At 48.7% G+C, this 22,615-nt stretch overlaps 1 protein-coding gene across 2 annotated transcripts in view; it reads right to left on the bottom strand.

Annotated features, from left to right (window-relative positions):
* Positions 1–2,547: 2,547 nt before the first annotated feature.
* Positions 2,548–22,615, bottom strand: part of LOC122908216 (minichromosome maintenance complex component 3 associated protein) — a 51,257-nt gene continuing 31,189 nt past the window's right edge. The window contains exons 18-29 of one of the 2 annotated variants that reach the window (XM_044250757.1): positions 21,971–22,168; positions 21,332–21,400; positions 21,117–21,251; positions 19,073–19,226; positions 12,559–12,817; positions 12,256–12,353; positions 10,762–11,152; positions 9,400–9,657; positions 8,900–9,029; positions 6,682–6,909; positions 3,982–4,132; positions 2,548–2,839 (exon numbers count right to left, since the gene is read on the bottom strand). In XM_044250757.1, the coding sequence (XP_044106692.1) occupies positions 2,681–2,839; positions 3,982–4,132; positions 6,682–6,909; positions 8,900–9,029; positions 9,400–9,657; positions 10,762–11,152; positions 12,256–12,353; positions 12,559–12,817; positions 19,073–19,226; positions 21,117–21,251; positions 21,332–21,400; positions 21,971–22,168 (2,230 nt within the window). In that variant the 3' untranslated portion in view covers positions 2,548–2,680. The remainder of the gene's footprint in view (positions 2,840–3,981; positions 4,133–6,681; positions 6,910–8,899; positions 9,030–9,399; positions 9,658–10,761; positions 11,153–12,255; positions 12,354–12,558; positions 12,818–19,072; positions 19,227–21,116; positions 21,252–21,331; positions 21,401–21,970; positions 22,169–22,615) is intronic. The other variant, XM_044250758.1, reaches the window with a different exon arrangement.

Raw genomic sequence — 22,615 nt, 5'->3', positions numbered from 1 at the left:
TAGAATCTGCTTCAGATTCTCTCTCCCTCTCCCTTTGCCCCTTCTGCTCATGCTCTTTCCCTGTCTCTCTAAAATAAATAAATCTTTTTAAAAAATAAATATTTTGCATCTCTAAAAAAGAAAAAAAAATAGAGGATCAGAGCACCTGGGTGCCTGTCGGTTAAGCATCTGCCTTTGGTTCAGGTCATGATACAAGGTTCTGAGACGGAGCCGCGCCACTGGGCTTCCCACTCAGCGGGGAGTCCGCCTCACCCCTCTACCCCAGCTTTTGGTCTCTTTCACTTACTCTCTTAAATGAAGAAAATCAGAGAGGAAGAAAGGGGGCAGGGAGGACGGAAAGGAGGGAAAGAGGAAATTAAAGGATCGATCCAGGTGGTCAAACGTCTGAATATCAGAGGAGTTCCAAAGGGAAATAGTGGAGGGGAAGAATATATTAAATAATTTCAAAACTGCAGCGTAGGTGGGTAATTTTCCAGACGAAAAAGCATGGCAGATTGTTTTTTAAAGATTCCTGCTGGGTGCCCGGGTGGCTCAGTCAGCTGAGCGTCCGGTTCTTGCTCATGATCTCAGGGTTGTGAGCTCGAGCCCTGCAATGTGCTCTGCCCTGGGAGTGGAGCCTACTTGGGCCTCTCTCTCTCTCTCAAACAAAACAAGATTCCTGCAACACAACACCCCCATCTCACAGGCTGTTGTACAGCATGGTCTTAACACTCATCCCCATCGAGAAATGGCATCTATGTCCCATCCCTTGCATGTGCAATCAGACGCTTGTAATACAGTGCTATGAAAGTTATCCCGCGGGAGTTCCAAAGCTGGGCTTGCACTTTGTTCACTAGGGCACTTGTACTTGGAGCCCCGAGATTCCGTGTAAGAACTTTCACTACCCTGATGCCACCTGCCTGTGAGTAAGTCAAGCCACATAGTGAGGTTACATATTGGCCACTCAGGTTGAGGGCCCAGCTGACCCCCACCCCCAGCCAAAAGAGCAACATCACCTGCCAACCATGTGCGGGAACTTGTCCTGAATCCAAACCAGTCAAGCCTTCGGGTGCCTGCAGCCCCTACTGATGCCTGACTACAACTATATGAAAAATCCCAAAAGAAAGCTGCCCCGGCTAATCCTTCCCAAATTTAAGCTACTATGTATGATTGGGGTAGTGTGGCACAGAGCACTAACTACTGGGGAAAAAAGCACTACTAGGTGCTCAGGACGACAATATGCGTGGGTAACAGGGAGGGGAGACCAAGCATCAAGCATGTTGTTGAGAAACTTAAGAACACCAGGGACAGAGATGATTTGTAAAACTTCCAGCAACAAAAAACAAAAACATAGGAAAATGATTACCAACCTAAAATTCTATTTCCATTCAAATGATGAATCAAATTTAAGGGCAGAAACAAAGACAAGATACTCAAGTTCAGAGGGCTGCTAGAGAATGGGCTCCATCAAAATGAGAAAGCAAGAAAAGGAAGAGGAAGACACAGGACTGAGAATACAGGAAGTACCTAGGTGGTGCCTGAAAGATGGGGGTTTCCCGGTGGGTTATCTCCATAAGAAAGCAGAACTAGCCCGTTATGCGGTGTACATTCTAAGTGTCAGAAGGAGCTTTACACTTAGGGCAGAAAGTTCCGGGTAAACCGTAATAAGAACACAGAAAAACAAGTCCATGTAAAAACAAGGTCTCCTCCTGTGGATGGCTCAAACTTATTCCTTCACACCAGCTGCCAGCAAACTCATGATTATACCCTTCCTTCTTCACCTAGATGGCTGCAGCACCCCTTTCAAGATTCCTGGCTTGTCTTGCTGACCATCCCCATAGGCCATTTGTAACCGAATATGTGGGGATACCTGGGTGGCTCGGTCAGCTAAGTGTCTGCCTTCAGCTCAGGTCATGATCCCAGGGTCCTGGAATCGAGCCCTGCATCAGGCTTCCTGATCAGTGGGGAACCTGCTTCTCCCTCTCCGCCCCTTCCCCTGCTCTCTCGATTGCTATTTCAAATAAATAAAATCTTTTAAATAATTAACTTTTAAAACTCTGTGACCTGATCACTTTCCTCTAACAGATTCCCATAGCATGCAGGATAAGGCAGCAAGGGTCTCCGTGGTCTGGCCTCTGCCGTCAGTGGGCAGCACACGAAGCTGGCACCTCTGGGTTTCCATCGCATCTTCTCAGCTACATCCCACTGTCCCCAGCCATGCCCTGCACTCCTCTCCTCCACCCAGTCCTCTTGTCTCCCACTGCTTCCAGGGCAGGGACATGCCCCATGCACCTCCTCTGATTCCTAGGTACAGGTACAGTTGGCTCTCTGAAGTGGGCCTGGCGAGCCCAGCTCCTGTGCTTTATTCTTCCCTGTATTACTGATGTCTGGCCTATCAGTGACTGCAACTTTGCTGTGACAAGGAATGAGACACACAGAAATGCAAGCTGCAAACTCCCTCAGGGCATATGTTGGTGGGTGACAGTCTGAGGAGATGAAACATAACAATATCAAAGACACTACCCTAGAGAAAAGAGCCTTTCGTTCTGAAAACTAGGAAAGGCCTCATTAGACATTCAAATGGTTTATTTGCATGATTAATAATCACATTTCCAACAGTGCATCAAGCATCTGAGAATAACATTATTTTGAGTAAAAGCAAAAATCTTCTGGAGACGTTCCCTCTCTCAGGTCCAGGAGCTCAAATGTCCACCATGTCCAGCAGTGCAGAGAGATGGAGCTCAGAAGCAACTTCTTCTTCCCTTGAACTCTGCATCAGCCTTTCCAGGTGCTTCAGCCTTTCGCTCACAGATGTGCCTGTTGCCTCTGACAACTGCAGCTGCTCCCCTGTCCTTTCATTCTATTTAAATAAAAAAGAACCTAAAAATAGTTTGGGGATATCCATAAACCCAAATATATTCTCTTTAAGGGCAGCAGATCTGGCTCATGTTAGAAACTTCATCTGGTATCTACTGGGCTCAACAAACACGCCTCTTAGCCTCCACACCCTTCCAGCCTCTTCCAGCACATACATCTACAGCTGCTGTCACCTGCACACAGAGTGTTACCTTCAGACTGTATCTTCAACGACTTTCAGTGTCAGTCATTTCTACAAAATATCACTATGGAGGACTATGAGCTACTCCATCACATGACCTGTAATAGCTTAGCCAGACTCTCATCTTTGGACATTTAGTTTCCACTTTTATGATTAAGACTACAGTGAACAAAAAAACAAAACAAAAAAAACCCGTTAATTTTTGTTATATATAGTAGTTTCTTTAGGGCAAAACTGTTAAGTGAAAGTGTACAAATATTTTTAAGGAATCTGCCACATGATCAATGTAAACAGCACGTCATCTTAATTTGCTTTTCTCCCCTATTAAAGGGCTTCCAAAAGCCAGTCCAGGAGCATACTTTCTACCTGTCCAGCATTATGTATCTATGATGAAAACGCTATTTTGCTTCTTTTACCACTGCAGGAGGATGGTGAGGAGGATGGTGAGGCGGAAGGACGCTGAGCTCTGGAGCCAGTCAAGTCTGGCTTTGAAAAGCAGCTCGGCCACAGAGCAGCTGGACACCTCTGGGTGACCCCTGACATCTGTGATTTTTACCTTCCTCGTTCATTAATTTTCCTCAGGGAAAGTGAATCCCAGAAAGGAAGTTCGGGGTGATGCCAAGGCCTGGACATGATGTGCACGAACAGAAGCTACCATCATCACCTTGGTTATTCTCAACGCCCTCACCGCCTGCCAGCCAAGTTACGGGTTTTGTTCAGGCTTTAAGCATGTTTTAATTCCACTCTCCCTTCACTTCACAAGTAGGAACACAGACTTAGTTGGGCCTCTAGAACACTGACAGATAAGTTTAAGAAAATATCTTATTTAACCTGATAGTTTATTGGTCATCACAACACCGTACGACGAACGGAGACGTTACTTTTCCCAGCCCTTCCCTCAGTCTTGAATTCTAGTTCAAATGCCAAATGTACTCTCCTCCCACCTGAGGGCTAGCCGTGGTCACTGTCTTCATCACAGGTTCAATAGTGTGAGGCAGAGACACCAGAGTCTGAGGAAGGTAGAGGGGAAGGGACATCGAACCCGTAAACACTCCTGAGTCTGCAGACAACCACTGCTGAAGTTGATCTTCAAACCTAAAGCATTTGAGAATGAGGGAGAAAACATTTAACTACCATTCACTTTTCTCTTATAAACTTTTTTTTTAAGATTTTAAGTAATCTCTACAACTAACACGGGACTCGACTTTACAATCCTAAAATCAAGAGTCACGTTTCACCACCTGAGCCAGCCAAGTGCCCCTACTCCTAATAAAGCTTCACTTATTAAGGACAGAACAAAGTTATGACATCAACTGAGAAGAAGAACCATACTCTTAAAAGTTTTAATCTTCTCTTTAATTTATAAGCCCAAATTAGATTTAATGGAAAAGGTGGCATTTATGTAAAAAAAAACACTTTTGGCTGTTACTTAACATTACTCATAATTCTCTCATTTGGTTCATTTTCTCTGGCTTATTTTGGTTTTTATAAGTAACTCTTATCTCTCTTTTCTTTTTTTAAGATTTATTTATTTTAGAGAGACAGCACACAAGCAGAAGAGGCAGAGGGAGAGAGAATCCCAAACCAAGCCTGCAGTGAGTGCAGAGCCCAACGTGGGGCTCAGACCCATAATCCTGCGACCATAACCCAAGCCCAAATCAAGAATCAGATGCCTAGCAAACTGCACCAGCCAGGCGCCCCAGTGATTCTTAGCTCTTGATAGATTAACCAAACGTATGGACTGATGCTTACAGTTAAAATTAACTCAAAATAATATCCCACGGCCACCTAACACATTTCAGAGTTTTTCACTCCACACACTTGTCTTTTTAAGAAAAACAATCTGAACCAACTGCTGAAATGATACTGACCTAAGAAAATCTACTTTGGAAATCACAGCACATGCATTCACTCTTCCAACCATGTTTTTCTCATGCCCCCACCAAACACCAGACAGCATTCTAGGGACCTGGTAAACGCAAGGCCTGGCTGTAAGCAGCTTATACTTCAGTGAGGAGAGATAGGAATACAAGGTAAGGGAAATGTGGTCTGAAGGTGAGAAAGACAAAGCAGGGATATGACCAGAAGGTTCGGGGGGACGGCCAAGGAGGGCCTCACTGAGAAGCAGACATTTGAGCACAGACTAGACGTGAGTACAAGGTGAGCCATGGGGATATCAGGAAGGTGGCCAAGGAGTTCAGCAAAAGGAGCAGCAAACACGAAAGCCTGGCTGTGCCCTGCCTGGAATGCTGAAGGAGCAGAGAGATCAGAAAGGAAATGGGATGCAGCTCACGCAGGGCCTGCCCGGCTCATAAAGATTCTGCCTTTGGTTGGAGAGGAAGCCACTGGAAGGTTATGATCCAAGGGGTCACACCTGAAAGGCTCACACTGGGTCTGCCGAGACTAGACCACAGCCCGCTACAAAAAATGGTCTGATTTTGAATCTATTTTTCATAGAGAAAATAGGATTTATGGATGAACGGAAGGTGGAGGGGTAATTCCGAGACATCTGGCCGGGGCAGCTGCAAGGACGAAGCCCTCCAACTGAGAAGACCATCGAAGGAGGAGCTGACTGGGAGAAAACCGGGAATTAGATTTGGGACGTTAGCACGGAGACGCCGATCAGGCATCGTAAAGTCACGAATGAAGATTTCAGGAAACCAGCTGGATATTCGAATCTGGATTTCAGAGAACTCAGGGGTTGAGATATAAATTTGGAGTTGTCAGAATACTGATGTCATTTAAAAATCCATGAAACTGGATGCTTTCACTGGGGAGTGGGGGTGCAGGTGACACAGGAGACAGGTGGGAGTGTGGGGGGCAAGGAAGAACCGGGAGAGTCCTAGAAGGAGTTGCCAGCTGGGCAGGAAAGGGACGCGGGGCCTCCCGGGAGCAAGGAGGGAGAGCACAAAGGTATGGAACACTGCTGGCGACAGGTTCATGTTCAGGTCAGCTGTGTGCAGGCTGCAGCGACCCTGACCAGAGCAGACGTGCAGGCGGGGGGTGGTCAGGAGAGACAGAAAAGAGGACAGAAGTGAGGACCACACTGTTCTGAGTTTACAGTCAAGGGAGCAGAAACTCAGGCATGGCTCCCCGGTCTCAGTGCTAGGGGGCGAAGGGACACAACAGAGGGGGACGCTCACCAGAGTGTCCCGCGTGGGTGGGGGAGTGTCCCCCAGGCAAGGGGAGAGGCTACCCTTGGTGATAAGGCAGACCCAGGGAGGCTGCTGGGGGTGGGGGGTGGAGTATGGACCGCCTTGTAAACAGCCTTCTTCCTGCTTCACTCAGGGAGACCATAACCACAGGGGCGGGAGACACAGAGGAGGGTCTGCAGCGTGCGACAACGCCCCAGCAGCCTCCGGCTTGCCAAACGCAGAGAGCTGGTGCCGGCCACACACTCCGGAAGCCGGCCGCACCTTCCTCCCGCCGGAAAACTTAGGACTACTCAATACTGAACAGGAAATGGAACGATTTCCAATGAGAAACCGCGTAAGACATACTAAGGCCCTGCCTCTGCCTTCAAGGAGCTTGTACTTCGCATGTCCGCCTGGCCTTTTTCAAGCAAAGCCCCGTCACCGGGATCCTTACTAATCCAGCAGGAAGCAGCCTAAAGGATACAATAAACAGAAGCGAACGGACTTTACCTCTTACTCTCCTCTTTCTCCAGCAGCAGACTCCGGGACAGACACTGGGCCAGGAGCTCCTGGGCAGAGGCTCCACACATCAGATCTTGGGTACTGGGAACCACCCCCTCTGGGCTACGCTCCACATTCCTCGTCCCTTTGCGGTGCATGTGCAGCAACGGAGCCGGAAACTTGTTCGCAGGATGAAAAGACTTTATCCCCAAACTGTAAGTACATGTTTTGAAATGGCTATGGTCAAGAAAGAGAGAGAAAGGGTTCCTCCAGCACCAGGAGTGCGGGTGTAGACAAAGAGTCCCAGACCTTGCCTATTTCTGGCTTCCCTGGGGGGTCAGGCTTGGGCACAGTGGGAGGGCAGCCTCTGCCTTACAGACTAGGCTTCCCTTCTCTGCTGAGCAGCTACGTGCTCGGAGCTTCTCTCCTCGGAGTTTGGTTTCCCAGGGTTAGCAACAAGGTCTCTATTTTCCCCTAAGATTGGCGAAGTCCTTATTTTTACATTTAGCTCCTAAATGCCTGTGTAAGTCATCCTCACAAACAGTGGGAGAAAGGGGATCTACTATTTTTTTCTGAACAGATGTCAGTGTCTGTCCTCTCCTCGCTGGTATGGCATGGCACTTCGTCACATGTGCTTGTTTCTGGACCCCCGATCTTCGTCTGCTGTAACTTTACCGTGTGTTCTGGTATCAGGCACGGCAGACCCTCCTTGTTATTCTAACTCAAAATTTTCTCAACAACTGCTACACATTCTGAATTTCAGAATTAACTTGTCAAGACCAGGGGTATAAATCCTTTCGGGTTTTTGATTAGAAATGCCCTGACGTTACAGCCTAACAACTGACGTCTTTACAGCACTGTAGATTCCATCAAAGCGAGCCGGTCCCTCGTTTATTCAGGTTTTCTTTGCACCTTCAGGGCCCTGAGAGTTCCTTTCACAGGGGTTTAGTGCCTTTCCTGGGTCAGTTTATGTCCCTGTGTTAGGGGTTTGTCGCTGCGGTGAACGGCAATCTTCATCTGCTGTAGGCCTGTCTGTCTGATCACCTTGCCGAACTCTGAAGGACGGAACTTTCAAGGGTGTAACTACTGATTTTCCTGAACTGACAGTTTTACTGTGTGGAAATGACAGTTCCTCCTACCTTTCAATATTTATGTCATCTTTTTTTTTTTTTTTTTTTTTTATTTATTTGACAGAGAGAGATTACAAGTAGGCAGAGAGGCAGGTGGAGAGAGGAGGAGGAAGCAGGCTCCCCGCTGAGCAGAGAGCCCGATGCGGGACTCGATCCCAGGACCCCGGATCATGACCTGAGCCGAAGGCAGCGGCTTAACCCACTGAGCCACCCAGGCGCCCCTATTTATGTCATCTTATCTGTGTCCCTGAACTGGACATTTCCAGGACAACAGTGAACAAGTGACATCAGGGGCGGCTCACGCTGGTTCTGACATCAGTGTTTCTAATGGCTAAGCAAAAAGCATTTTCTTTTCTTGGTAGTTTTATGGTAGAAAGCCTTATCAAGCTAAGGAATTTTTTTTACCCAAGTTTGATAAGAAATTTTTTTAGGAATGAGTATAAATTGAGGTAGGAGGGTATAAATTTTAAGAAAAGCATTTAGGGGCGCCTGGGGAGCTCAGTGGGTTAAAAGCCTCTGCCTTCGGCTTAGGTCATGATCTCAGGGTCCTGGGATCGAGCCCCGAATCAGGCTTTCTGCTCATCGGGGAGCCTGCTTCCTCCCCCGCCACCTGCTTGCCTCTCTGCCTATTGTGATCTCTGTCAAATAAATAAATAAAATCTTTAAAAAAAAAGAAAGAAAGAAAAGAAAAGCATTTAAACACTGAAATGATCACTGTTTTTCTGCTCTGACAGCAAATTAAATGAGTTGATTTCTGTTGATGTGGTTTATCCTGGGATAAAGCCTCTTTGTGAATTTTTTTTAGGTACAAGATTATATGTGCTAACACGTTTTATTTCAGTATTTTGAACCAGGTTTATTAAGTCGGATGAGATGTCAGCTTTCTTTTGTCTATACTCTCCTGGCTGTGTTACGCCTTCAGAGTCAGGTCTGTCTGATAAATGACGTGTTTGCATAACGATTATCTGTTCCTCAAGTACTTGTCAGAATATACACACAGTGGGCTAGAACATTCACGTTCTATGCACTCTGGAGGAGAATAATGCAGTTTGTTCTGCTGCCTGTCAGGACAAACACACAATGGGCACAGATCTTACCGCTCCTGGCTCAGATGTAGCTCCTTCTGGGTCTGCATTCTGGCTTGTTCCCATGACAAAGGAACATCATATTTTTTCAAGTGGTTTTTAAAAAAATATACACATATCTGACCATCTTCACTCAGAGCCTCTGAAAAAAAAACAGTACAAAGCAAATGAGAAAATATCAGAAGAACAAGTGGTTGCTTGAAATTTGCTTAAATACGCCGATTTAAGGACAAGCCCTACTGATTAATTAAAGTCACAAAATTATGTGACTCCCAAGCTTAACCAAATACGCCCCAACATCCATGGGTCATTTAAGGCTCAGACAGATTCACGTCCAGACTATGGCACGGCCAGTCTAACTACTCAGTCACCGAAATCAAACTTCGAGCCAACCTAGGGGCCCATTTCAGGGAGGTAGGTCCAGGTTCTCCTGGAACATTCCTAGCTCCTCCCAGTGTTTACAGTCACCTGGAAGTCACTGACGTGACCCCACAGCACCGAGTGCTAACTACCTGTTGTGACAGGAAGCCTGGGGGGCGTCCAGTCCCTCAGCTTGTGGTTGATGCACAAAGCAATGACATCGTCCCATGGGATGTCAGCGACCGAGGGCCCCGTCCCCGGGTCCAGGGAATGGCTTTTGCTCTTCCACCTGCGGTAGGTTCTGCAGAGCAGGTTTTCCACCTGGGACTGGAGGACGGGCTGCGTCTGGCGAGAGCTGGGGATCTGGGAGGCATACTGGACGACCATGGAGCACATGGGGAGCCAGGGCGCTGCAGAGAAAGTACCTCCTCAGTTACAGGGTTTGGCCAAAGTATAGAAAGCCACTACACGAAATGTGCTCCCTCTAGTTTCTTAGAAAAGGACAACTGTGTATTTGAGAAGTTTGCTTTCGAATTTGAAAACAGCAGAACCACAGCGGCTGAGGGAGGGAAGAGCATCTCCCTCCCTGTGTCCCAGTAAGAGACGCAGTCACCCCGGACAAAATACACAAGAGTCCGCTCTAGAGGCTCTGACTATCCGGGCCTGTGGTTGCACGAGAAATCTGCATTTTAACCAGCAACCAGGTGGCTGTGGTACAGGAAGTCAGGGTTTCTCCTGGGGAACCCTGTCCTAGCTCACAGCACAGCAATTTATGCTGATTTCCTTCCCTTTGGGTTTCTTCAATAACATGCATCTGTTGGACCTACTGAAGGCCACACCCCAAAGTTTAGAAGGACACCTGAGGCCTCTGTTCCACAAGGCCCACAAGGACAGTGGTCCTGCTAAGGCCACATGCTGTGCCACGTAAGTAGCAAAGAGACTCATCCCCTCCTTCCAGTGTCAGTAAGGGAAGAGACAACCTCCTTGCCCAGCCCAGGAGACCTAAGAAGTCTTCATCCAAACAGCCTCACCCGGGCACAATCAGAGTCACAGGACAGAGGCTTCTCCAACAAAGAAGGAGCCCTGGTGTTAAGGCAGTACTGAGCGCACGGGCCCAGCAGAGCCGGCAACGCAGGCAGGGTCACCTGGTCCCCAGGCTCTTTGCCCCCCCGCCCTGTGCCAAAGGCAGGACAGGACCTGCTGTCAATTCCAAAACCACAGGCCTTGGGTTAAGGATCCCTCCCGACACCACTCACCACCTTCTTCCATGGGCTGTGAGGACACTGCTCTACTGGTGGGAAAGAGCCAAGCGCCCCCCATACAGAGAGCCCCAACCCTGACTCCTGAACCGAAGGGCAGGTGTGAGCAGGCACAGTGTGGGGACGGGGGAGGAGGACACACGAAGCTCACGCCAGTGCCCAGTCCCTGCCAGACTCAGTACAGTGAGAAAGGAAACAGGAGGCTCGGCTGTCCACATTCCCCCCCAGCCAGGACCCCTCCTCGTGCGCACGCACCCCCCGGGGGTGGAAGGTCCATGTGGGGCAGCTGGAAGCTGAGCACAGCCTGCCTTAGCCAGGCCAGGTGCTCCGGGGCGTTCCAGTGAAGGTGCGGGAGCAGCCGGCTGCCCCCCGCCTCAGCGAACTCAGTGACAGGCCAGGACAGGTCGCAGAGCTGTTCAGAAGACACCAGGGAGGCCAGGAAGTGCAGCACACTGTTGAACAGCTCGATGATGGCTCCGGGCTCCTGCGAGGCCAGGCCGCCCTGCCGCCTCTCTCTTCTGTCGCGGAAAAACCGGCCACTGAACTCGCGCCCAACGCCGTCTTCCACGTACTGAATGAGGGTCTGGCAGCAAAGGTCCAGCGAACAGGGGCAGTGGGAGACCAGCCACTGCACGGCCCGCGACACCTGAGACACAGTCAGAGGAGGCTCGCTTCAGCAACTCAGCCTGTTTTTCAGAAGGAGCTTCCCGAAGGGGCCCCGCCCTCAGCGGCCACACGGGCGCCCCAGCAGGCACCAGCCCGGCAACCACACTAGGAAGCAGGCAGAGACTTCCGCTGCCGGAGAGTTCGGCCTCCTAAGCCTCCCAGAGAGGGGCTCCAGGTCCCGTCCTATCCCCAGGAGTACAGTCTGCAGGGTCACCCCGGGAGGCGCGCGGGCCCCAGGGAAACCAGCCCCGAGCGCCGTGTTCGCCGTGCGCAGGAAGGGGAGCCGCGTCTCCCCACACTTGGGAGGACGAGCATCTCCCCGCACGCCCCCGCGCTCCCCACCCGGACGTCCTTCTTCCTGCGGCCGCTCTCATTGTGACGCCCGCAGTCCGACCCCTAACAAACGGTTACCACAGAGCCTCTGAGAAAGGTTCCATGAACAACTTAATTGGCTGCAGAGAGCAAGACTGTGGGGCATATTTTATCTTTTATTTTGATTTCTGCTTATATTTTTTGAAACAGGCCTGTCAAAACAATAACGTAAAAGAATCCAAGCGGGGATACGTGCAATTTGAGAAACGAAACAGGATCAAAGGAGGAGAGAGGAAAAAACAAAACAAGAGGGAATCAGAGAGGGAGGCAAACTGAGACACTCTTACGCACAGGAAACAATCCGAGGGCTGCTGGAGGGCGCCGGGGTGGGAGCAGGGGGTAGTCGGGTGATGGACGTTAAGGAGGGTGCGTGATGGAATAAGCACCAGGTATTACGTAAGACTGATGACTCAGACAACTTACTCAGAAACCAGCAACGTGTGATACTGAATTTACATAAAAAATAATTCTTTAAAAAGTCCAAGAAATAACCTACACTACATTTAAGACAGAACAAAAGGGGACCACTGAAATGTCTTACAGGGCCTTTAGAAGTGACGAAGACTACACTGGGGAAGGTGTGTGCTGTGAGGTGTATAAACCTGGCGATTCACAGACCTGTACCCCTGGGGCAAATAATAACTTAATACATTAATACGTTAATAAATAATACGTTAATAAAAATGTTTAAAAATAATGATGAAGACTTACCTTAGTTGTGCCTTGTAAATCATTAATGGAATCGGGAATCGCAGTAACGGTATAATCTGAAATCAGCTTAGCTGAAACCAAATCCCGCAGCATCAGACCTTTGACAGAAACAAGTGGAGGTCACTGTGCTCTGTTCTCAATGTGCAGACAAACTAACATCTCCCTGCACGGACCCAGCCCGCCCTGCTCCCAGGCACCGCTGCCCTGTGACCCCCTGCGCCACACTGCAGGTGCTTCCTCAGACCAGGGGCTCGACCCATTTATTAACCGCGCTGGTCCACCAACAAAATTGCCTTCACAAACCGTCTTCCACTTCCTTCTCCATGGCGTCCCCCGCCGGGCTAGGTACGAGGACCACGAGCGGAAGCGCAGGCTGGAAGGGCTTGGCCTGGAGAAGCTGCTTGAGCTGCAGCAGCGCGGACAGCCAGTACACGTCCTCCTCCGCCACATCCTCGCTCTCCACTTTGGGCGGAAGCAGCAGCATGAGCCCACTGGCTCCCAGGAGCTCCTTCTGCGTCTCCACGGCGTCGAGGGCGTAGTCGCTGAGAGCACCGTGAGCCACCTGGAACAACATCGAGACCATCAGGAGGGACACACCGGGGGACAAACCAGCAGAGACGGGAGCGGGGGGAGGGGGGCCCGAGCATTGCAGCCAAATGCTCACTGCTCGCCGGGCTGTCCTCCCTCCCCGAGACTGTAAATCAGTGCAAGAAATAGCCAGGTCAACAGATAATTCAGCCTCTAGCCGTAACTGTTGGAAGACGTTACTTTAATCCTAACAATATCCCTTAAACAGGTATAAAACCAGGTAAGCCCAAAACACAAACCAGGTATGCCCATGACAACAGACTGGGGTAAAGGCAAACAAGCAGCAGACAAGGGATTCTGACCAGTTTCTAGAAAGCATCGTGCAGATGGGAACAACCACTGGATTAAGGAAGCAGAGGAAGCTAGACCTGAAGGGCTAGAGATGTAGGTATGGAAGGAACCAGACCAGCTGCGCCTGCAAAAGCCCTAAGCACTCAGACCCAGTGGCACCAAGAACCAGAGGAGAGGTTCAGGACAGAAAGGACAAGTCACACACAGAGCCGTGGTCCTACAGGTCGTCCAGCCACCTGCAGGCGGCCTCTAAGTGCATCCTGCCCCCTGCACAGGCATCCTACCCTGAGAGGACGCAGGCAGAGAGGAGGGGACTTAGCACTGGCCACTCCCACTTGTCCCTCTTAGGGACAATCCAAAGATTCTTTGGAATCCTTTCCAAAGAAACCAAACAATGCAACAAAGAGACGTGCATCTCCTGACATTTGGGGACCCCCCCACAAAGATGGGCTTGCTATTCAGTTACCCTCCCCCCCAAACAGATCTTATGACCAGCCTTTTAGGGCTTCATTCAGATACGGCAGTCTCAGGTAAGGTGCCTGAGGAGAGCCTCCAACGTACAAGAGAGACTAGAATAATAAAGGAAATCCAAAGGAAACAGATAATGCATGGGACATAAGAAAACTCAGAGCTCGAAAATCCTAATTTCCTCTGATGGTGCATCCAAAAAATCGTCGCAAGATGACATGATAAAAGTCAAATAAGGATAAGAATGAGGAAATGAACTGATAGATCTGGAACAAAAATCTCAACAAGACATCTGGATTATAAAGGCAAGGAGTCTCCCAGAGCACAGTACATATAAACAAGACAGAAAATAAGGGAGGAAGGAGAAGATGCTCAGAGGGTTAACTGATGAAATCCAACACCTGTCTCACAGGAGTTCAGGAGAGAACAGAAACCAGAAGGCAACTCGGTGGCACTGAGGTGCACGAACGTCCCACAAGCGGAACAGTCGTCTCCAGCCCGCAAGGAGCGCCCAGCCCAGCAGTGTGAGCGCAGGAAGTCAGCACCAGGCATACCCAAGTGGACCTTCAGAACCCCAGGGACCAAGCACAGGCTTCGGGAGAAAAACAAGCAGGCCAGAGAGAAAAGAACAGGAATCGCCTGAGACATCTCAACAGCCCCAGATGCCGGGTGACCACAAAGCAAAACTGGAAGGAAAAACCTTTCAACCCACACTTCTACAAACCTCACTAACCCGTAACACAAATGAGGGTAAACACATGTCCAGAGAGTCAAGGAATAAGAAAATTCCATTCCCACAGATCCTTTCTTTGGAAGAATCTAGAAGATAAGCCCCACCAAACGGGAAACGAAACCAAGAAAAAACAGCTGCTGCTGCCGACGGCAGGACCAAATAAGCACTTGGTAGGGGTCCGCTGTGGTCCTAAGGACTCGGCAGCTCTAACCCACTGCACCCGAGGGCGCCTGTGTGCGGTGCCACCACGCGGCAGCTCTGTGGCCGGGGCCATTTATTCTAACTTCTCAGAGCCTCAGTTTGTTCTTAGGTAAAAGAGGCATCATAGGATCTCACTCACCTGTGGAATTTACAAAACAAAACAAATGAGCAAAGGGGGAAGAAAGAGAGACAAACCAAGAGACAGACTGTTAACCACAGAGAACAAACTGATGGTCGCCAGAGGGGAGGTGGGTGAAACCGGCGATGGGGGTTAAGGAGTGCACCTGTCATCATGAAATAAATACATCAATAAAAATAACGGAACATAACACAAAATAAAATAAAACACGTAAGCAAGCAGAAGTGGGAGAGGGGAGAATGACCGTCATAATTCGGATTATCAACCACGGAGGAGGCAGGCTTGACACTTCCCCTCCAACAGCTTTTCTCTCCCACCGGGACATCAGCTCCTAAAAACAGGGATTGGTGTTGCTTTCTGCTACATCCCCAGCACTCAGAATAATGCTTCAAGACAGAGAAGTCACTCAGTAAATACTTGTGAAACGCAGACCCGAATGAATGGATGAGGAATGCGGTGTGACTTCTGAAGGAGAGAGGCGTTCTCTCCGAGAGGCATAAGCCAGTCCGAGATAGATTAAAAACCAAAACAAAGGGGCGCCTGGGTGGCTCAGTGGGTTAAGCCGCTGCCTTCGGCTCAGGTCATGATCTCAGGGTCCTGGGCTCGAGTCCCGCATCGGGCTCTCTGCTCAGCAGGGAGCCTGCTTCCCCCTCTCTCTCTGCCTGCCTCTCCATCTACTTGTGATTTCTCTCTGTCAAATAAATACATAAAAAAATCTTTAAAAAACAAAAAAAAACAAAACCAAGAAACAAAGCAAACACTACATAATGGGAGGAAATGAACGAAATGAAAATCAGGAATGCTCAGAGAGCAGAGACCCTGTTGGTGTTATATAAATAAACAATAATAAAAAATATTTTAAAAAAATAGGGGGCTCCTAAGAGTACTCATACACAAAGAACTTGCCCAAGGTGAGAGTCAGCATGGGAAGGAGCAGGACCACGCTACTGGTATGGAGACCCGAGTGGCAGCCACCCCCTGGGGTACAAGGTCAGCCCAGAGGGGAGCAAGAGGATGGCACTTTCTCAAGGAAGGGTGAGGTGAAGTGACAGAGCATCTGGAAACCTCTTCTAAGATGTACACAGCCCACATGCTGGCATATTTGGGTAAAAATTAATGAAAGATACAGAGAAAACTACATTAAGTGAGAAAATAAGGCAACTATTACTTGCCCAAAAAGTAAGGAATGTAGTCACAGAACACTTGCTGGTCCTGGGGCAAACAGCAATCACATGGCCCTCAAAATGGGACCCCGCTCACTGAGATAAGATAAAGTGATGGGGTAGCCGCCCTGGAAACTGGGGAAGGCTGGGTAGGACCATGACGCAAGAGTTCACTCCTCACCCAGCACGGGCTGCAGCCATGAGGACACCCCCACGACCCCACCTTCCAGTGGCCCTGCCCTTGCACGATCCCCTGCCCTGCCTCACTTTTAATAGACAGAATCAGACTCAAGTGACTGGATGTCACTTCCACAATCAGGTTACAGAGAGACTCTGCCATCTGGCCCAGCGGATGGCCGCCAGCCGCCGTGTCGCGAGCTGCGTCGTGGAGAGGTCCCAGCCCCAGCCTGCGAGCAAGCGAGCGGCGCCGGCAACCGCGGAGGGAGCTTCGAAGTGACCCTCCCTCAGTCCCGCCTTCAGAAGGAGACCAGAGCTCCGGCCCGCACCTCGATCTCCAGCTTCGGAGGAACCTTGAGCTCGAGGCCCCAGAGAAACCACACCTGCACTTCTGACCCACAGAAACTATGAGATAATAAATGTTTGGCTATTGTAAGCTGCTAAGTTTGGGAGTCATCTGTTGTATCGCAGAAGATATAGTTTAATGGGAAGTCCGTGAAGGACACCTGGAGTCGGTAAGCCAAGAAAGAGCGACGAAGTGTGTGACCTGGAAACAACAGAAGTCACACCCTGGGGACGGGGGGCTGGGAGAGGGGCAGGGGCTGCGAGGCCTCATGATAAATCATGGGAGGTTATCTGACTTTTTAAATACCTGCAGGTATTGCTGTGATTAAAAGACTTAAGAATAAAGGTAAGAGGAACAGCAAACTGATTGTCCAGCTGGCAAAAGGTGACTTTATGGTCACAGGAAAAAAGGGAAGAACATGAACCAAGACATGACCAAGACCCCGAAACAGAGAGAGCATAGATGCCTCTTACCATCTTTATGCTTCCTCTGTATTTCCTTATATTTCTGAAGTTTCATACTTTTACATTTAGAAATTAAAATAAGTAGTATTAAAATGGAAGAACATGGGCACCAGGCCAGCTCAGTCAGAAGAACATGAGACTCTTGATCTCAGGGTCATGAGTTCAAGCCTCACTTTGGGTGTGGCATTTACTTAAGTAAATAAATACATAAAATAAAGTGGAAACACAAAATAAAAACCCTATAACCAAACTACAATTTAAAGTAGTTCCAATTTGAAGAGGGAACACGGAGAACAGGGTCACTTGCAGGTGAGCAGAGTGACACGAACGTGACTTTTCTTTTTTTTTTTAAAGATTATTTATTTGGGACGCCTGGGTGGCTCAGTTGGTTGGACGACTGCCTTCGGCTCAGGGCGTGATCCTGGAGTCCCGGGATCGAGTCCCGCATCGGGCTCCCAGCTCCATGGGGAGTCTGCTTCGCTCTCTGACCTTCTCCTCGCTCATGCTCTCTCTCACTGTCTCTCTCTCTCAAATAAATAAAATAAAAATCTTAAAAAAAATAAAAAAAAAATAAAAAAAAAATAAAAAAAAGATTATTTATTTATTTTATTTGACAGACAGAGATCACAAGTAGGCAGAGAGGCAGCAGAGAGAGAGGAGGAAGCAGGCTCCCCGCTGAGCAGAGAGCCCGATGCGGGGCTCGATCCCAGGACCCTGAGATCATGACCTGAGCCGAAGGCAGAGGCTTAACCCACTGAGCCACCCAGGCGCCCCACGAACGTGACTTTTCTTAGGCAAAGGAGAGGTCTGGGCACAGCAGGCCACGTCAGGTCACACGGGGGCGAGCAGATTCTCGCTGAGCCTTCATCTGAGCACGCAGCCCCCCCGCCCTCATGAGACCCTGGCGCAGCGAGTCATGACCACGTGAGAGACGGCACCACAAGGAGCGGCCAGAGCAGCCCCTGTAATCCCAGATCCGCTCTAGCCGGAAGCCCACACTTTCTACCGTGCACTGCTATACTCCAAGTAAATAAAATACCCATCTGGGTTTATCTGAACACATACACTAAGACCACGAGTACCTACAATTGATTTATGTAGGCTTGCAGCTAATGAAGAAACAGGTTCTCTTTCAACAAGAACCAGGTGACAGCTGTGGAGGGGAGGGTGTGGGGGCAAAATGGAAGAGAGCGGGAGTCACGAGTTTCCGGGTATGGCATGAGTAATCGGGGACAGAAGGCCCAGGACAGGGAATACAGTCAGCGCTCTGGGACAGTGCTGTGTGGGGACCGTGAGTACACCGAGCACACAGTAATGGACAGACTTACACACCACCATGCAGTACACCTGAGATGTCTGTGAACACTGCACATCAACTACACTTCAATTAAAAAAAAAAAAAAAAGGAATCTCTTGGGGCGCCTGGGTGGCTCAGTGGGTTAAGCCTCTGCCTTTGGCTGGGGTCATGGTCTCAGGGTCCTGGGATCGAGTCCCGCATCAGGCTCTCTGCTCGGCGGGGAGCCTGCTTCCCCTCCCGCCCCCCGGCTGCCTCTCTGCCTACTTGTGATCTCTGTCAAATAAATAAATAAAATCTTAAAAAAAACAAAGGAATCTCTCAGGGAACCAGTTACCATCTGTACTATACGAACACCTATAAAGAACAAAAATTAGAACTTACAGTCAAAAGCTGGGGACAACTTGAATATAAAACAAAACCAACTGACCTGAAATGCCCAACACTGAACTTCTACAATAGCTGGGACCCAGTTCAGTGCAAACCGCACAGGGTTAAAAACCATTCATCTTCTGCAAAAACTGATGTAGCAGGACGTTTCAGGAAGCCATTACAACAAAATGTCAGCTACTGGCAAAGCACAGGACTCAACAGGCGTTTTTGTGAAATGCTCTCTTACGCTTCTTGGGTTAATTACCAGAGGCCCGTGGAGTTCAGGGCTCGTGATCATGTGAATCCATGCATTTGTTCAGGATGGTTTGTGAGTTTTCACCAAGTTCTCCAGGAGGTCTGTGCCTGCAATGGTTAAGGCTGACTGACTCCTGAGAATCCAGGTTGGTACGTCACACCCAGAGAGTGTTCGTGGGATGTCATCAGGACACGATGGGGAACATGACATGGGCTTCTGAGCCTCCCCCACTCCTTCAAAACCACCTCAGTAATGTCTCCAATAATGTCTGGGAATGAGTGAAATAAAAAAACCACAGAAGTAAATACTCGGGATTCTCACCCACCTTTATACACACATTGACAGCAACAGTCCGGTCCCCTTTGCTGCTGAGCGCGTGAAACAGAGCGAGCGTCTGGATGCCCCCAGCCTCACTGTTTGTGTCTCCCACTGAGCCATCACGTCCCATGAACTTGACTTGTAACCAGTTTGCTAAAATTCTGTGAGCAAAAGAAAATAACACCTTCAAAAAGATTCTAATCCTAAATGCAAACTATAAAGATTTTTAGGAAAAGTAACAAAGAGAAACACTAGACATGCAGGTTCACAGACACCAACTCTTGCTGCGCAGCTGAGCTCGACAAAACAGCCGTGATCGCAAACTGCAGCTAGAACCTCCAGGGGCAGCAGGAGGGGGCACTCGTGAGCTCCACTGCCGTGTGATTTACAGTTCTGAAGCACTAAGACGGAGTGACAGAAAAGGTCCTTCAGAGTCTGAAATACAGCCGACCCTTGAACAACACAGGTCTGAACTGTGTGGGTCCAGTTATATGCAGATTTTTTTAATAATGACAGTACAGTACTAAAAATGTATTTTCCTTATGATTTTCTTAGTAACATTTTTTTCTAGCTTTATTATTTTCTAGCTCTATTTTAAGAATACAATATGTAACAGATATACAAAATACATGTTGACTCTTTATGTTAGGCTTCTGGTCAACAGTAGGCTATTAGTAGTTGGAGGAGTCAAAAGTTCTATTCAGATTTTTATCTGTGTGGGGGGACAGACATCCCTAACCCCCATGTCATTCAAGGATCGACTATATACACGTTTGACAGAATCAAATGTGACGCCTGAGCTCTTAAGAATTATTGTAATATATATTTCTTAGTGAATAAACTTATTAGTGAATCAGAAGACAGGGGTTTTTGTTCTAAGAAATGAATCATCATTTAAATACTTTTAAAATACCACAAAACTCTCTTCTTTGCTCAGCTATCTTATAATCTTTATGACTTTTTCCTTAACTCATATGTGTTTCAATAGTAACTGCTAAAAAAGGAATGTATTCAGGGAACTTAGTACCCTTACCCACCACTAAGAGGAATGGAAAATGGTGCAGCCACTGTGGAACAGTTTGGAAATTCTTCAAAGACTTTTTTAAACATAGAGTTACCTCACAACCTCGCAATTCCACTCCTAGGTATTTAACAAACAAAACTGCAAACATGTGTCTGCACAAACACATACACATGAACGTTCACAGCAGAATTATTCATAATAACCAAAGAGCAGCAACAACCCAAAGGCCCATCAACTGATGAATAAATGTGTTGTACTCATACAATCGTCTGTTACTCAGCCACGAAAAAAGAATGAAGGACTGGTATCTGCTAACAAGATAAAATCCAGAAAACATGATGGCTGAGTGGAAGGTGCCAGTCATAACCCTACAGACAGGAGGACTCCATTCGTATAGGATGTCGAGAATAGGAAAACACACAGAAGACAGGAAACTCATTAGTGGCTTCCGGGAGCTGACAACAAGGAGGCATGATGAGTAACTGCTAATGGACACGGGATTTCTTTGTTCTGGAATTCGTGGTGATGGTTGTACCACTCTGTGAATATTAAAAACCAGTGAAACAGAAACTTTAAACGGGTAAAATCTATAACATGTGAATTTCATGTCAATAAAGTTGCTAAAAAAGAAAAGTAACATGTCCTGCTTTGAAGTGACTTCTGAAGGCAGTTTGATTACAGGAAATAATGCCATCTCAATTTCTGGATTTCTTTCTTAAAATACCAGATTTTTCCTTAAAAAAAAAAAGGAACTATAGCCAACACCCTTTGAACTGTCTTCCCACAGAATCGACAGTGAAGCGAGCCCTAATCAATCCGCTCAGCACAGCTTTAAACGAGGATCAACTCTTAAATGTTCCGGGGCCCAGTTTACAGCATAAAAATTTAAATAATCTTAAGTGTCAACTTCAAATCACAAACAAAACAGACTACAGGTCCCTCATGCCTGATGCCCTCAGAGAAGTCATTCCGCCTCCTGTAGTCACCTTCTCGACCTCAAAGCCCAGAGAGGGAAACCCTTCCTGACCTGCCAGGATTCCCTGGGGACTGCTCTTCTCCATCAGGCAACACCAGCACGAGCTTCCAAAACACACGCTCCCGCCTCCCAGGGAGGTGCTCGGCCACGAGGGACGGCAGGTCCAGGGGCACCCATGCCGCATCACTGGAAGGGGTAGAGCACAGCGGGTAAGCCAGTGCGCGAGCCCCAGCACAAGGAGTGTGTGCACCGGGGGCGTGACAGACCTCAGCAGCTGCTTGTAGAAGTGCTGAACCTTCATCTGGTGTGCCGTCTTGTTTCGGAGCCACCTTAACCTACGGAGAAAGGAGAAGGACACTGTCTGCGCGAGGCCAGCTCAGTGCCCGTGCAAGGAGCTGATGTTCGCAGCGGACAGTAAGTGCTTAGTAGAGTCTCCTGATGGGGAATGCTTAGGAGACCAAGAAAACTTTTGCTGATGAAGAAACCAATTAGTCAAAAGACTTGTTCGTTGCACAAATATCAAGCAGTCATCTACCGTCTAGGCCACGGGAGATGAGCGGGGCACAGACAGAAGTCCCGCCCTCTAGAAGAGGAACTCCCATCAACAAGAAGGGACACGGTATATCCACAAAGAGCAGAAGAGAAACAGGTGATTCTCAGGAAGATTCAATCACCAGGCCCTGAGTGTCTGAAGTGGAAAAGGCACGTGAACTCAAAGCATGTAGGACGTGTCACATGTCCAGGACTGGGGAGGAAAACAGCTTTCAGGAACACAAGCCTGCATCTATCTTCCCTTTCTCTGATTCTGCCCTTCTTCCCGCCAAATGCACACATTGCTCCCTGTGCTCTACAAAGCCAGGAGCGGAGCAGGAGCACTAGGCAGCCACGGCAGGCTGAGCGCTAACCTGGAACAGGAGATGCCCACTTTCCCTGCATGGCCCAGGTCCAGAAGGCCCTTGGCCAAGTTCTCCCGAGCAATGGGACACTCTGCACTGGGCACCAATGCCCTGAGCCGGTCGTTCATGTCCACACAGCAGGGTGCTGCAGGGAAGGCTCGCATCTGGCGCCTCAGTTTCTTCCGGGCCGCGACGGCTTCCCTCCACCTGGAAGATACAGCACCGTATCATCACTGTGTCCTTTCAAGTTGACTACAGGGACAAACGCGAAAGCACGGTCCAGCGCTGTAACATACAGAAGCACATTTTCTGGCCATGTTTAGGTCTTTTTCAGCAAGAATGCTCAAACTGAGAGATAAATCAGAATTAAAATTAATACTCGGGCACAGGGAAGGCGTGACACCAGGTGAGTGGTGGTGAACAACAAAACAAGCTTCAATTAAGCACTGAAGCCAAACCATGTCCGGCAAATACGGGTACAAATCCGAGACACACCCATACTCTGACCCAGCAAACACCACTTCTGGGAACTTCTCTCCAGGTGTACCCCTGTGAAGTGTCTGTACAAGGACAGTCACCACAGCACTCTCCATCCCAGCTACAAAGAAAAGCCACGTGAAAGTCCGTCAACTGAGAACCAGGTAGGTCATTCGT

The sequence above is a fragment of the Neovison vison genome, chromosome 6 (genome assembly GCF_020171115.1).
Source record: "Neovison vison isolate M4711 chromosome 6, ASM_NN_V1, whole genome shotgun sequence".
In the NCBI taxonomy this organism is placed as follows: Eukaryota; Metazoa; Chordata; class Mammalia; order Carnivora; family Mustelidae; genus Neogale; species Neogale vison.
This window is presented reverse-complemented; position numbering and strand designations above follow the sequence as displayed.